This window comes from Parambassis ranga, chromosome 6 (assembly GCF_900634625.1).
Source record: "Parambassis ranga chromosome 6, fParRan2.1, whole genome shotgun sequence".
Taxonomy (NCBI): Eukaryota; Metazoa; Chordata; class Actinopteri; family Ambassidae; genus Parambassis; species Parambassis ranga.
Window position 1 is genome coordinate 10,613,468 of NC_041027.1, and position 11,874 is coordinate 10,625,341.

An 11,874-nucleotide genomic window follows, 5' to 3' on the forward strand; every position below is an offset into this window, starting at 1 on the left:
TTTTTTAAAATCATGCTCACCTTTGCTGGGGATAACGTGTACTTCTCTAAATGCTAAGTGTGCTTTTACGAGTTAAAGGGATGTGAAATGGCAAAAAGAGGAAACCATCAATGCTGCTAACATTTTTACAGTTTTACATGTCAGCTTAAAAATATTACTTCAGAACAGACATTACCATCCAGCTTAAATGTTTTTTTTCCTATTAAGAAAATTTTTGCATTTAAAACTAGCTGTAAAGATCAAGCTTACAACCTGTCCTTGCTTAAGTTTCAAAAACAAGCTTTTCTTGTTTTGCCTTCTTTTTAGGTCAAAACTTAAAAAAATCAAACATAATTTAGTGACTCAGAGTTTGCTTTTAATCCAGCTGCAGCAGTAGATGCAAAACCAGACACTTAAGATTTTCTCTCACTCTTCAACAGTACCGAGTCATCTGTAACAGACAGCCACATGACTGGCTCTGCCTTATCTGTCAAACATTCAAATGATAATGATGAAACTAGATATTATGAAAGTGGTATGGGGAAAATGACCCTCAAAACGTGCACTAAGTGACACCAGTTCCTGTGTGTGCATTAGGGAAGGAGCTTACCTAACTGAAGTGTCACATTACACCTTCTAACCTACATTTTAGCCAACAGTGCTGCTGGGCTGATGATGAGCCTGCAAAGTTAAAGGGACAAACATCAGTATCTCGTCACAAGCACTCTCCCCATCCTCATGGCAAAAACGGCACCTAACCTTTGGCAGAGCATCTGAAGCTGCAGGTGGAAGCTGCACTAACCCTGGTTGCTGACAGGTGCTGCCCCCTAGTGGTGAGATTGGAAAATACATGCTCGCATGCATGCAACTTTTTCCCCCCAGTGTCCAACACTGGCCAGTAAAACACAAACAACTGAAACATCAACACTGACAACATAAACACAAAAACAGCCATGTATCTATCAATGATCTTTATTTTCTAAAATGATTTCAAATACATTACATTGTGGCGACATTTCCTAAACTTTGTGATGTCAGACATTTGTTACGTGAACTACTTCCATAATATAAGGAGAGCAGCTTTTCTGATTAATGTAATTCCAAATCTACAAAATACGGAGTTACTGTTACATTTCAAACGACTTGTATTGAATCCACTTTAATCAAATTAATGTTTTAATTTTTATTTGCGCTATAGGAGAGGGGGGGGGGGGGGGGGGGGGGGGAACCTGTCAGACAATTTGGGGATCAGAGGCGTCAATGTGAAGGACTGCAGCCCATAAAAGTACACCTGCAGTAATAAAGTAACCCTCTGTAGGTTTGTTGTGGCACAAAAACAGGCAAAAGACAGTGATTGGTCCCGTGAAAGGCAACAAAAAACTATCTTAGCTACAGTGGATAACGTCTAAAACAGAGCAGTTACTGAGGTGCCTCAGATGTTTACCACCATCAGGATTCTAATTTGGAAAATTCAAGTGCTTTTCCTGCTTTGAACAAGACTCCCAAACAAATTCTGAAGGTATGGAATCTTTAAATTGACAGCAATAAATTGATCTTTAACATTTAGAATAAAATCCATGATGGTCAAGTGAACTAAATATTTCCTACTTTCTTGACATGCTGCGGAAGGGACCATTAATTGATTTTAGTGCATAGCCAATTTAAAACAGTGATCAAATAAAGGAGAGCGTATGCTGGGTCAATGTTCCAGTACAATTTGGATGAACAAACAGTGAACTCCATAGTATATTTAACAAATGTCAAGTTTTTCCTCTGAATAATGTTCTTTTCTCCGTCCATCACTGGTTTGCCTTCTTACAAAACAGACGAGATGGGAAGAAAAGTAAAGCACCAAAGAAATCCTCATGCAGGCTCACTGTAATACCGGTCCTGTAAAGTTCAATTAGGGTATACTTTAAAAAAAACTGTATAAACCAAAAGGAATGGAAATAATGTCAGCAGCTTTAGAATTAAAACCTTGGTAGATGGGGAAGAGAAAAGAGGTTGTGAAGCACTTGGAAAACCTGAGATTTTCTCCTCCGGAACCTTCCGAGGAATTCTAACGAAAAACTAGAGGCATCCCAAATGTTGCATTCCTCTTCATCTTGCTTTACTCCACCCATGTACCCTGTCCTGATCACACTGTCATGGAAGACCCACACCCGTCTGATTTGAAATGAAAGACAGGACTTCAGGAGCAGCATTGATCTGACACCACTCATACTGGTCCCCTCCTTGTTCTCCTCCTCCATCCACCACCCCCCTGAGACCAAAGTGCATGTCAAAACTTTCAGAAGGAGAACTAGCGCTTTGCTTTGGCTTCTTCAGCTTCTTTTTCTGCTATAAAAAAAGAACACATAATGGTGTAAAGCTTTGACTTCAAATACTGCATGATTTCTTCTGCTACACAAAGTTGATCGTTACCTTTCCTGAGTTCGTCTCTCTTCTTGGCAGCATCCTCCCTCTGTTTCTTAATGATGGCCAGTCTAGCCAGGTCAGCTCTGGCCTGCTCAGTCTTACCTTCATAATGAAGTTTCATGTAGCGTTCCTTTGATTTCTGCTTTTCTATCTCCTCTCTGAAAGAGCGCATAGAAAAGGTAAACTCATAAGACTTTCAGTGGACGATCAGATCAGATGGACAGACCAAACAAAAGCAACAAAACTACAAGCCTTAATTTTTTTTTTTATGACGCCCACCTCTCTCTACGAGACAGCTCCTTGGGTGCATCAACGTCTACCTCAGATGTCTTCTTGTTCTTTTGAGACACACGGTTGGGATTCTCAATTTCTATAAGCCCCTCCACTCCATTCCTCCTCTTGAACTGTGTGCAGAAACATTTTTAACACCAATTAAATCCAAATTTCCAAACATCAAGAACAAATATTAGGCGTCCAGCAGTCAAAAAAGGCATATTACCAGCCTCAGCAAGCAAATTATAACTGAAAATAATACACCAAAGAGAAAAGTGATTTTCATTTCTCAAGTGTTGACAGTGTGTCTGTGTAGGACTCATTGATACTACGTGTATGCGAGTATAACCTCAATACTCAACAACAATATGCAAACAAGCAGCAATAATACACTTACCTCAGAATCCTCATCACTGCTGCTCTCCTCCTCAGAGTCTGAGTTCTCTTTCTCCGCACCAGCAGTCTCCTCCTGTTACAATACATTTTAAAAACCATTACAACTGGTTTAAAGGAAACTCTTGATAATTGTCGCAAAAGTCCTTCACCTCTTCCTGCGCTCTCATCTGTCGATCAATCTCCTCCGGGTTGCTGAATTGCTTCCCTCGGCCCTTGTGCCCCTTTTTTCCTGCATCACAATTGACAGAGTTGTCACTGCCAGTTACCATGAGATTGTTCATGTAAAAGCAACAGAAAGGACTAATCAAAGAAGTCAACCAGTGTACAAAACCATATAATTCAACACACTAGCCAGTGACGTAGAACGGATTAGAAAATCCCAGTTCACATCCAGTCTAGTGTGAACAGGAGTAGACTGTGGTGAGTCACAGTGACGTTCATTGAAGGCTACCCCGCTTCACAAGCGAATGAGTGACTGTTAGTAAGGAACGTGGTTGGAAACAACCCCACACATATCAGAAAAAGACACATTGGCGAATGTATCTGGTAATTCTAACCGCTTTCATTTACCAGGAAGTGCGATAAAGTATGTTTAGGTAAGCCGGTGCTGTCTTTTATGCACATTGTACCTCAGTGTAGGGTTCAAAGGAAGAATTAAAAGGTAGCCAAACCAGCAAAAATGCAAGAAGCAACAACATGAGACGCATGTGTCCAAACGAACAAACATATAAGTTGTACATTGGCGGTGTTTACCTTGAAAATTGCTTTACTCGGCTAAGACCGCTAACCACTTAGCATGCTAACAGCTAAACATGTGGGAGTGCAACGAGAATTCATGCTACTGCAGCTAACAATTAGCTAGCTAGAGTTAGCTCTCTAAAATTGCCCTGTAGTGTTGTTTTTAAAAGCAATACTTACCACCACGTGGCATTATGAACGGTGAAGTTTATACAGACAAGGTTTATTACGTTGTCGTTGAGAAATATAAAGACAGAGCCGGCGAATTAAAGTGCTAAAAGAAAAGGCTACAAACTACTTTGTCTCTCCCGCTGTTGCCTACAGAAACGTCGACAGACGCCTGCAGTTGATTGTGACATCATGCGCATGCGTACTTTGAACCATATCGTGACGTCACCCACTTCCACCAATTTCCACTTCCTCACAAAAAAAATCTTACATTGTGAAAATTAAATAGATTGAATAAAATAAAATTAAATACATATTAAATATTTTTACAAAATATATAAATGTAATTTTCCCATGGCAAAGAAAAACAAACACAAATATCAAATAAGAAAAACACAGCTGTTTTTTTCAGTTTTAGTTTTTTATATAAAACAGAACACAGTAAATACAAAAAACTTTTACACACAGCATACCGAGTTTCAGTTCTATACAACTGATACAATTCTTAGAACATATGTTGTGGATTAATAAAAAAAATGGTTACAGTTAAATTCAGGCGCATGGAGAATAACACAAAATTAAGCTAATAAAATTAAAATCAAGATTCAAAGGTATTTTGGTGAAGTCATCAGATTTGATTGATCATTTTTTTCTTTGATGCTGAGTCTTTATATCTTTCACTTCTTTCTCCATCAGGTGGTAGTCTACTGTAGTCTCTGTCAGCTTTAAGAAAGAGATGAAATATCATTATTTCACTGCTTTGTTTACAAACAAAAAAAATACATAACCAACTGTACTGTGCATAAATGCATAACTGAATATATACCATCAGAATGAGAAATACTTTATTTATCCCAAGGGGAAATTGTCCCCACTCTAAACATGTGATAAACACACGGTACCAAAATGTATTGCAATGTATGGATGGACTAACAACAAACTGTAAGATCCAAGATAAAACTGATGTAAGCAGTTTTAATAATGGTGTGTGAGTTCCTTATACTACCTTATATTGCAAGGACATGAAAATAATGTTCAGGTCTCACCATGTCTAAAAGGATTTCGATCTTTAGTTTCAAAAGGTTATTCTCTTCCTCCAACTGAGCATTTCGTTTCTTCAGCCGCTGCAACTCTCTACTAGATGTATTTCCACCAGACTCTGGATTCAAACAACAAGCAAAGACAGGATTTGTCCTGTGTTAGTTCTTCACAGCAATGATCCAACAGAAAAGGCAAAACACTCAGGAACATAAGAATGACCTGTTATCCACTGGCCCTCTTCAAATTTCCAGGACTGGCCTCCAATGTTCATCACAGGAGGTCCATACTCAAGGCCCAGCTCTATTTCTCTTGTTGAACGATCCAACTACAAGATAGTAGAAGGTGAAGAGAAAGAACAGCCTGCATGCACATGTACATGGACCAAAATACTTGCTGCAGCTTCTGTTACACAATTGAACGTACAACGCCTGAGTAACAGATGTAGACATTTGAAATGAGTTATATTAACTACAGGTAGGAAAGGTGGCTCTAACTCTACCCATACAATAACAGAAGACCCGTAACTCACCGTATGGAGGCTTGACAGAGATGCAGATTTGCGAGGAGGTGTTTTCTTCGGAGTAAATGTGTTTCCAAAAAACGGCATCTTCAGTGAATTTTTGAGGTTCTGTTGTAAAAATAGCATATCAATGGATGTAAGTGTTTTTTCTTAGATAGTATCAGGTTCCACACTGTTACACCATCACTTGGCAACAATGTTCATCGTTGCTAGCGTTACGTTACCGAACTAATGCTAGGTGGCTAACGCTAGCTAGCTGTGTAGATTACTCATACCTGACAGTTAAATGAAATTGTCGACTGGCTCTCAGATGGGTTAGTAGTAGTTGTGTCACGGAAAATACAAAGCTACTATATTTACCTCCATACAGAGTATTTATTTATAATCTTAACGCCGTGGTCGAACTTCTTTTCTCTTCTACCATGCTTGCCAGTGCGCATGTGTGTAAGTTCCATTTGTCCAAAATAGACAAATCTCCAACACAATACACCGCTTAATTTTAAAGTAGTTGGACCCCAAAAAAACAAAAAAGAAACGAGTTTGGACATATGTTGTACTTGTAACATGCTTCTTTTGTCAACATGTTGCACATTCAAATACTTACTTACGTTAGGAAGATAGATTTACCCCTGTTTTGGACGGTAATGGAATCGTCCATTAGACGCATCACCATGGTAATCTTACAAGCCGAGTCCAAATATAAATTCTAGTGACCCCGCCCCTCTTTCATGTAGCCCCAGTGGCCTAATGGATAAGGCACTGGCCTCCTAAGCCAGGGATTGTGGGTTCGAGTCCCATCTGGGGTGGCTCTTTTTTTATCAGAACAACAAGTTCACGGATTTCGTGTTGTTTATTAATTACGCTTACGAAGAATGTGTGGAGAAAGAAAGGCTTAGGCAAATTGTACACGTAGATCGCGGGAAGTCGCGCTCCATTCTTTCCTTTCTTAGTATATTTAAATATATTTATTTATCGAAATAGGACATGAGAGGCAGACAGTCGCAGGACATTATCAGCTGACATGGAGAAACAGAGCATCAGACTGTGCATCCTGCTGAGCACATTGGCTATATCATTAAATTCTCTGGATGTAATAAGAAGAACGTCTAAGGGTCAAAGTTACCGTGAGTATACTCCTATGTCTTTAACAATAAATGTGAATGACATGTAACCTTCACCCTCAGTATATGTTAGGATTTACCTAGTTTATTTAGTTAATTATTTAAAATAAAAAGGTTATTTTTACATTAAATTCAAATAGTACAATATTTGCACTTAAAACATCACTTTTAAAATTAAGTGTTTATACATTTTAAATGGGAGTACATTTGTTAGTAAATATTTATATGCACTAAACTATCAATTTTAAATTTGTCAATTCTACTTGCTGTCCAAGTAGTTACACTCAGCATTGTAAACTCATGTGTTAGTCCATAAAAAATTATATTTATTAGACAGATACCATCGGAGCAAACAATAAAATGCTGCATTTACATTCTATTGGTGTCATGACATTATCTTACATAATGCATGTTATCTAACCTCAACCCTCTAACCCTGTGCATCCTCCTACAATGGTAGAGCTTCAAGAGGCCACTGTGCACTGGGATGCTGCCCAGAAAAGTGTGATACTGAAAGAGGGGGTGATGGAGACAGAGGGGGGAGCTTATGGTTACTTCAACGACACTCTGTTCCAGTCTGGATGGGGGATCCTGGAGATCAGGGCAGGTTATGGTGAAAACACACAGGAAGATGAGACCACCTTCTTCCTGGCTGGATACTTGGAGGGTTATCTCACTGCTGGGTGAGTGGCAGGTCTTGTAGTGAAAATTTAAAAAAAAATGCATCTAATCTCAAACTTCAGAATAAAGAAGCACAGATCCAAACCATTTCTGTGTCAACACAACAGGCTGCTGCTGGTGATTTATTGCTGTGGGTAATTATTTCTCTACATATTTTAGGCCCCATAAGCAAAATTCTTCTTATTCTTCCTGCATTCCAGGCAGATGTACAGTCATTACTCCAACATGTACCCACAGCTGATAAAGGATGAAAAGGTTTTGAATCCTCTGAAGAACTTTTTAAGGTACGGCCAACAGTTAAAAATTTATTGCTTATGCTAGTCGTACAGAGAGGCTTTATACATGTAGTAAAGTTCTAAATTTAGGTGCACGGAAATGGTTAAAAGTTCCTCTTTCCTCTCTGATTGATCCTCAGCAAACAGGATCAGTGGGCCAGAGAGCAGGTGAAAGTGAAGAGAAACAGTGACCCCTTGTGGAAGCATCTGGGACTGATCATGGCCCAGCTGGATGGACTCCATGCTGGAGCTGCTCAGTGGGCCAAAAGCAAACACATGGAGGTGTGTGAGTGTGAGTGTGTGTGTGTGTGTGTGTGTGTGTGTGTGTGTGTGTGTAGACATGGTGAGGGAGTTGTCACAGTATCATTTTATTGACCCGTCACTTGCTCTTTCATGCCTGCCCAGCCTCTATCAGCATTCGCTGTCCAATTCCTGAACGGTGTTGGTGACCTCCTGGACCTTGTCCCAGTCCTGACACATCGCTCCAAGTCCACCACAGAAACCAGCACTTTCAGGATGCCAGGAATGGGCCACTGCACTGCACTAATAAAGGTTAGGCCAAGCTCACTTGGCTCAAGCTGTGAGGAAGTGCTTCAACATAGGCCTAATTTCTTTTATTGTTAAGCTTTGTGTTGGTTTCTTCTTCTTTAAAATCAGTTTTTCGCAGAACTTTCCTCTGACTTTTCCTCTGAATTCTAGAAGTCTTTATGACTTTTTACAGCACATGCTGTACCATTACCATTTCTCACTACAACCTATTTGCTGCTTTTTCTGAGTCTCAGGTGCTGCCAGGCTTTGAGAACCTGCTCCTGGGACACTCTAGCTGGTATACTTATGCAGCCACCATGCGTATCTACAAACATTGGGACTTCAGGGTGTCTGACGCACACGTCGCCACTGGGAAGATGTCCTTCAGTAGCTACCCTGGTACCCACACTCGCACTGATTCACATATATGACCTACTACAATAGTGGACAAACAAAGTCACTTCAATATTATTGAAATATTACAGACATTTCCCCCTTCATCCTCCTCCAGGCTTCCTAATGTCCCTGGATGACTTCTACCTGCTTGGGAGCGGCCTGTTGATGACTCAGACCTCCAACAGTGTCTTCAATGTCTCTCTGTTCTCTCAGCTTCACCCACACAGCCTGCTGGCCTGGCAAAGAGTCCGCCTGGCCAACAGTCTGGCACGCAGCGGAGAGGAGTGGGCACAAGTTTTCTCCAAGTATAACTCAGGTGGGAAGCTGCTGTTATCACACATGTTGCTATATGAGGGCAGGAGGACTTGGACTTCCTTGAGAATATGATCTTTTTTGATCAATGATGAGGCCTCATGGGGGTCATTGAGCATGTGTCCATTTCTTTCAGGTACATATAACAGCCAGTACATGGTGGTAGACCTGAGCAGGGTTTCTCTGGGTCACAGCATCAGAAATGGAGCTCTGACTATTGTCGAGCAGATTCCTGGGAAGGTGATGCACTCTGATCAGACTCGAGCTTTATGCAGAGGTAACACAACCACACAACCCACCCGTATCTGTTGTTAAACGTCACTTTAAATGTAACCTCCACCTTTAGGTTACTGGCCGTCCTACAACATACCATTTCACACCGAACTCTACAACCTGAGTGGGTACAGCGTGATGTGGAAGAGATATGGCGAGGACTTCTCCTACGACCTCTGCCCCCGAGCTAAAATCCTCCGCAGGGACCAGGCTAAGGTGTCTGACCTTGGCTCCCTCAAACACATGATGAGATACAACAGTAGGTGTAACAGTGACTCCTGAAGTCAAAGAGGGTCTTATTACTATGACCAAAAACTCAGGACTGGATTTATTTCAGACTACAAGAGGGACCCGTACTCCAAGGGCCATCCCTGCAAAACCATCTGTTGCCGTAACGACCTGAGACCGAGAAGACCACATCCTGGAGGATGCTATGACACTAAGGTAAAATTGTGAATGACATCAAGTTGTGACTTGAACCCTTGAGTCCTCTTTTTGTGTCATGAATCAGGTGACGGACTACCAGATGGCTCTACAGCTGGCTGCTGAGGCAATAAATGGGCCGACGACGCAGGGAGGCCTGCGTCCGTTCTCGTGGCAATCCTTTAACCTCTCGACACATCACGGACTCCCCCACACATACAGTTTTCCCTTCATCACCATGAGGCCCACATTGTGCCAGCCCTGAGGGGACAGTGACTGAGATGGAAGGTGCCATCTGGTCCTGTTATACTAATGGATTAGTGTACTGTCCTAAAAGTATTTTCAAGTTGATTTGCTGGTTTGTACTGGACATGTGAGACATTTAACAAAGGTTTAGCATCTATTCATCAGGAAATTGGTACTTATTTTGTGTTTATGTACTAATGCTTTATTCTATGCAGTGTTTACTCAGGTTTGCACCATGTGACACAAAGAAATCTGACTGTTCAGTCACCTGCTGGAGTTATAGCACATCAGTGCTATGACTGCTTTCTGTCCTCTGGACTGTTTACAAAAGGAAAACAAGCAAAGAAAAAAATATACGATATACGATACATACGATAAATATATAATATACGAAAAAGTCCAGTTGTAAATACTAACTGTTAGAGTGCCTCTCTGTGTGTACTGTCATGTCTCATTTATACCACTAGATGGCGAGCTTGTGATGTCATACATCCTTAAAGCTGAGGAAAATAATAAATTACCACTTTCCTGTTGTTACCAACTTCACATACTACAGGGGTGCCGTTCTACATTCTATTATGATAACATATAACCATATGTATTAATATAAATTACATTATAATATCTATATATTCTCACTTATCACTACAGGTTAAATACATGAAATTTAATACTGCTGTTTAAGTGCAGCTGCTCTCTGAAAAGTGGGCCATAAAATGTCCCTAATAAGCCCCACATCTGATTAAAGAGGATTGGAATGGAGCCATCTGTGATAAGAGGTGGTAATACAAGAAGATCTGTTTGTTGTCAAAATCAAATAAAATCACTGGCGCCCTATGAATGTGTCTCTGCTGCTGCAACAGAGTCACCATGAACCATGAATTTATCTGCTTGAAATCCACCGATAAGACTCACCCACATGACCATTAGTATGACACAGTGATGTCTATAGCCTGGATGAGACGCTGAGCTACAGATGGTGACCAGACTCAAGAGTGTATGCTGGTGGTTGAGCAATCCGTTTCCATGTACATGTCTTGAATTAGATGCTTTATCTGTACCAGCTGCTGTTGTGGTGACTATAGCGAGACATTTTTGTTCTAAAGGGCAAAGAAGTTGATGAGCACATCGTCCTCCACAGTCACTGAACTCTGTTTAAAGTAAACAGGCGGTGTTTTCTGCAAGTCAGTAAATGCAGATTTGATTAGAAACAGATGTTTCTATGTCAGCTGGAAGAAGTGGAGGGAAAGATCAGTTTTGCAATTCAAATGGATGTGTGTGTGATGAAGGGGAGGTCTGTTATTTATATGTATTATCAGCCTGACAATGTGAGGTAATGGCAGAGCTTCCTTCAGCTAATGGCTGGACTGTGGTGAAGGATAAGTGCTGTGGAAAAATGGCGAGAAGATAAATAATATTTAGTTTAGAAACCTTTTTTAAAAAAATCTTTAGAAAAAAAGTAAGATCTGTTTCCATGTTTTCAGGGCCGGCCCAAGACTTTATGGGGCCCTAAGCAAAATTTCATACCACCACCTCAGCATCAGATGCTTCATCATCCTATACGCTGCACTGTGTGTAATACACGCTACTGAATGTGTAATATCATCTCGTTTGTAATAATTAATGTTATTTTTAAAATATAAAATATATATTTTATCATGGACTTTTGGTGCTCTTGGGGGCCCTAAGCGACCACATATTTCGCATATGCCTTGAGCCAGGCCTGCATGTTTTAATGTGTTTGCACCTGTCCTTAATTCACAGACTTGCCAGAAAGCCCTAAAATATGAAATTATTTTAGCAACCAGCCAACTATATGGATTGAAGTGAATTGGACTGAACACAAATACTCTAAACAAAGAAAAACATCTTAGGTTAGCCATCAATTAAACATCGAACCAACTCATCACATGTTGAGCCTCGTCTCCATCTTGTCATCGGGAAAATAATGGGATATTTGGTGCAGCCATGAAGATCAATATGATATCTGATCAAAATGTCAATATACTCATATACTAGAGTAAAAAGTGCTTCATGTGCTTGTGATCAAAATAAGTCTGACTCTAAACTAAAGTTCAGTCTCTGA

At 40.4% G+C, this 11,874-nt stretch overlaps 3 protein-coding genes and 1 non-coding gene across 6 annotated transcripts; 2 read left to right on the top strand and 2 right to left on the bottom strand.

Moving 5' to 3' along the window:
• Positions 1-933: 933 nt before the first annotated feature.
• On the bottom strand, positions 934-4,155 carry pdap1a (pdgfa associated protein 1a). Of its 2 annotated transcripts, none has more exons than XM_028407432.1 (6): positions 3,985-4,155; positions 3,216-3,295; positions 3,068-3,139; positions 2,677-2,801; positions 2,404-2,555; positions 934-2,316 (listed from the first exon to the last, which is right to left on the bottom strand). In XM_028407432.1, exons 1-6 carry the CDS (start codon positions 3,995-3,997, stop codon positions 2,282-2,284), a joined length of 477 nt encoding a protein of 158 aa, XP_028263233.1. In that variant the 5' UTR covers positions 3,998-4,155; the 3' UTR covers positions 934-2,281. The 2 variants fall into 2 exon arrangements, with proteins under 2 accessions (XP_028263233.1, XP_028263232.1); XM_028407431.1 differs by having other exon boundaries at positions 934-2,319.
• A 225-nt stretch (positions 4,156-4,380) lies between these two features.
• On the bottom strand, positions 4,381-5,972 carry cby1 (chibby 1, beta catenin antagonist). Of its 2 annotated transcripts, none has more exons than XM_028407433.1 (5): positions 5,894-5,972; positions 5,543-5,641; positions 5,233-5,338; positions 5,019-5,131; positions 4,381-4,695 (listed from the first exon to the last, which is right to left on the bottom strand). In XM_028407433.1, the coding sequence occupies exons 1-5, from the start codon at positions 5,897-5,899 to the stop codon at positions 4,615-4,617; spliced, it is 405 nt and encodes a 134-aa protein (XP_028263234.1). In that variant the 5' UTR covers positions 5,900-5,972; the 3' UTR covers positions 4,381-4,614. The 2 variants fall into 2 exon arrangements, with proteins under 2 accessions (XP_028263234.1, XP_028263235.1); XM_028407434.1 differs by having other exon boundaries at positions 5,809-5,960.
• Positions 5,973-6,266: 294 nt separating this feature from the next.
• trnar-ccu (transfer RNA arginine (anticodon CCU)) lies at positions 6,267-6,339 on the top strand. The gene has a single exon. It is a non-coding gene; the product is annotated as a tRNA-Arg (tRNA).
• Positions 6,340-6,554: 215 nt separating this feature from the next.
• plbd1b (phospholipase B domain containing 1b) lies at positions 6,555-9,807 on the top strand. The gene is made up of 11 exons (XM_028407428.1): positions 6,555-6,657; positions 7,115-7,337; positions 7,536-7,619; positions 7,751-7,892; positions 8,016-8,162; positions 8,393-8,537; positions 8,650-8,850; positions 8,983-9,123; positions 9,193-9,378; positions 9,457-9,563; positions 9,631-9,807. Exons 1-11 carry the CDS (start codon positions 6,555-6,557, stop codon positions 9,805-9,807), a joined length of 1,656 nt encoding a protein of 551 aa, XP_028263229.1.
• Positions 9,808-11,874: the final 2,067 nt, after the last annotated feature.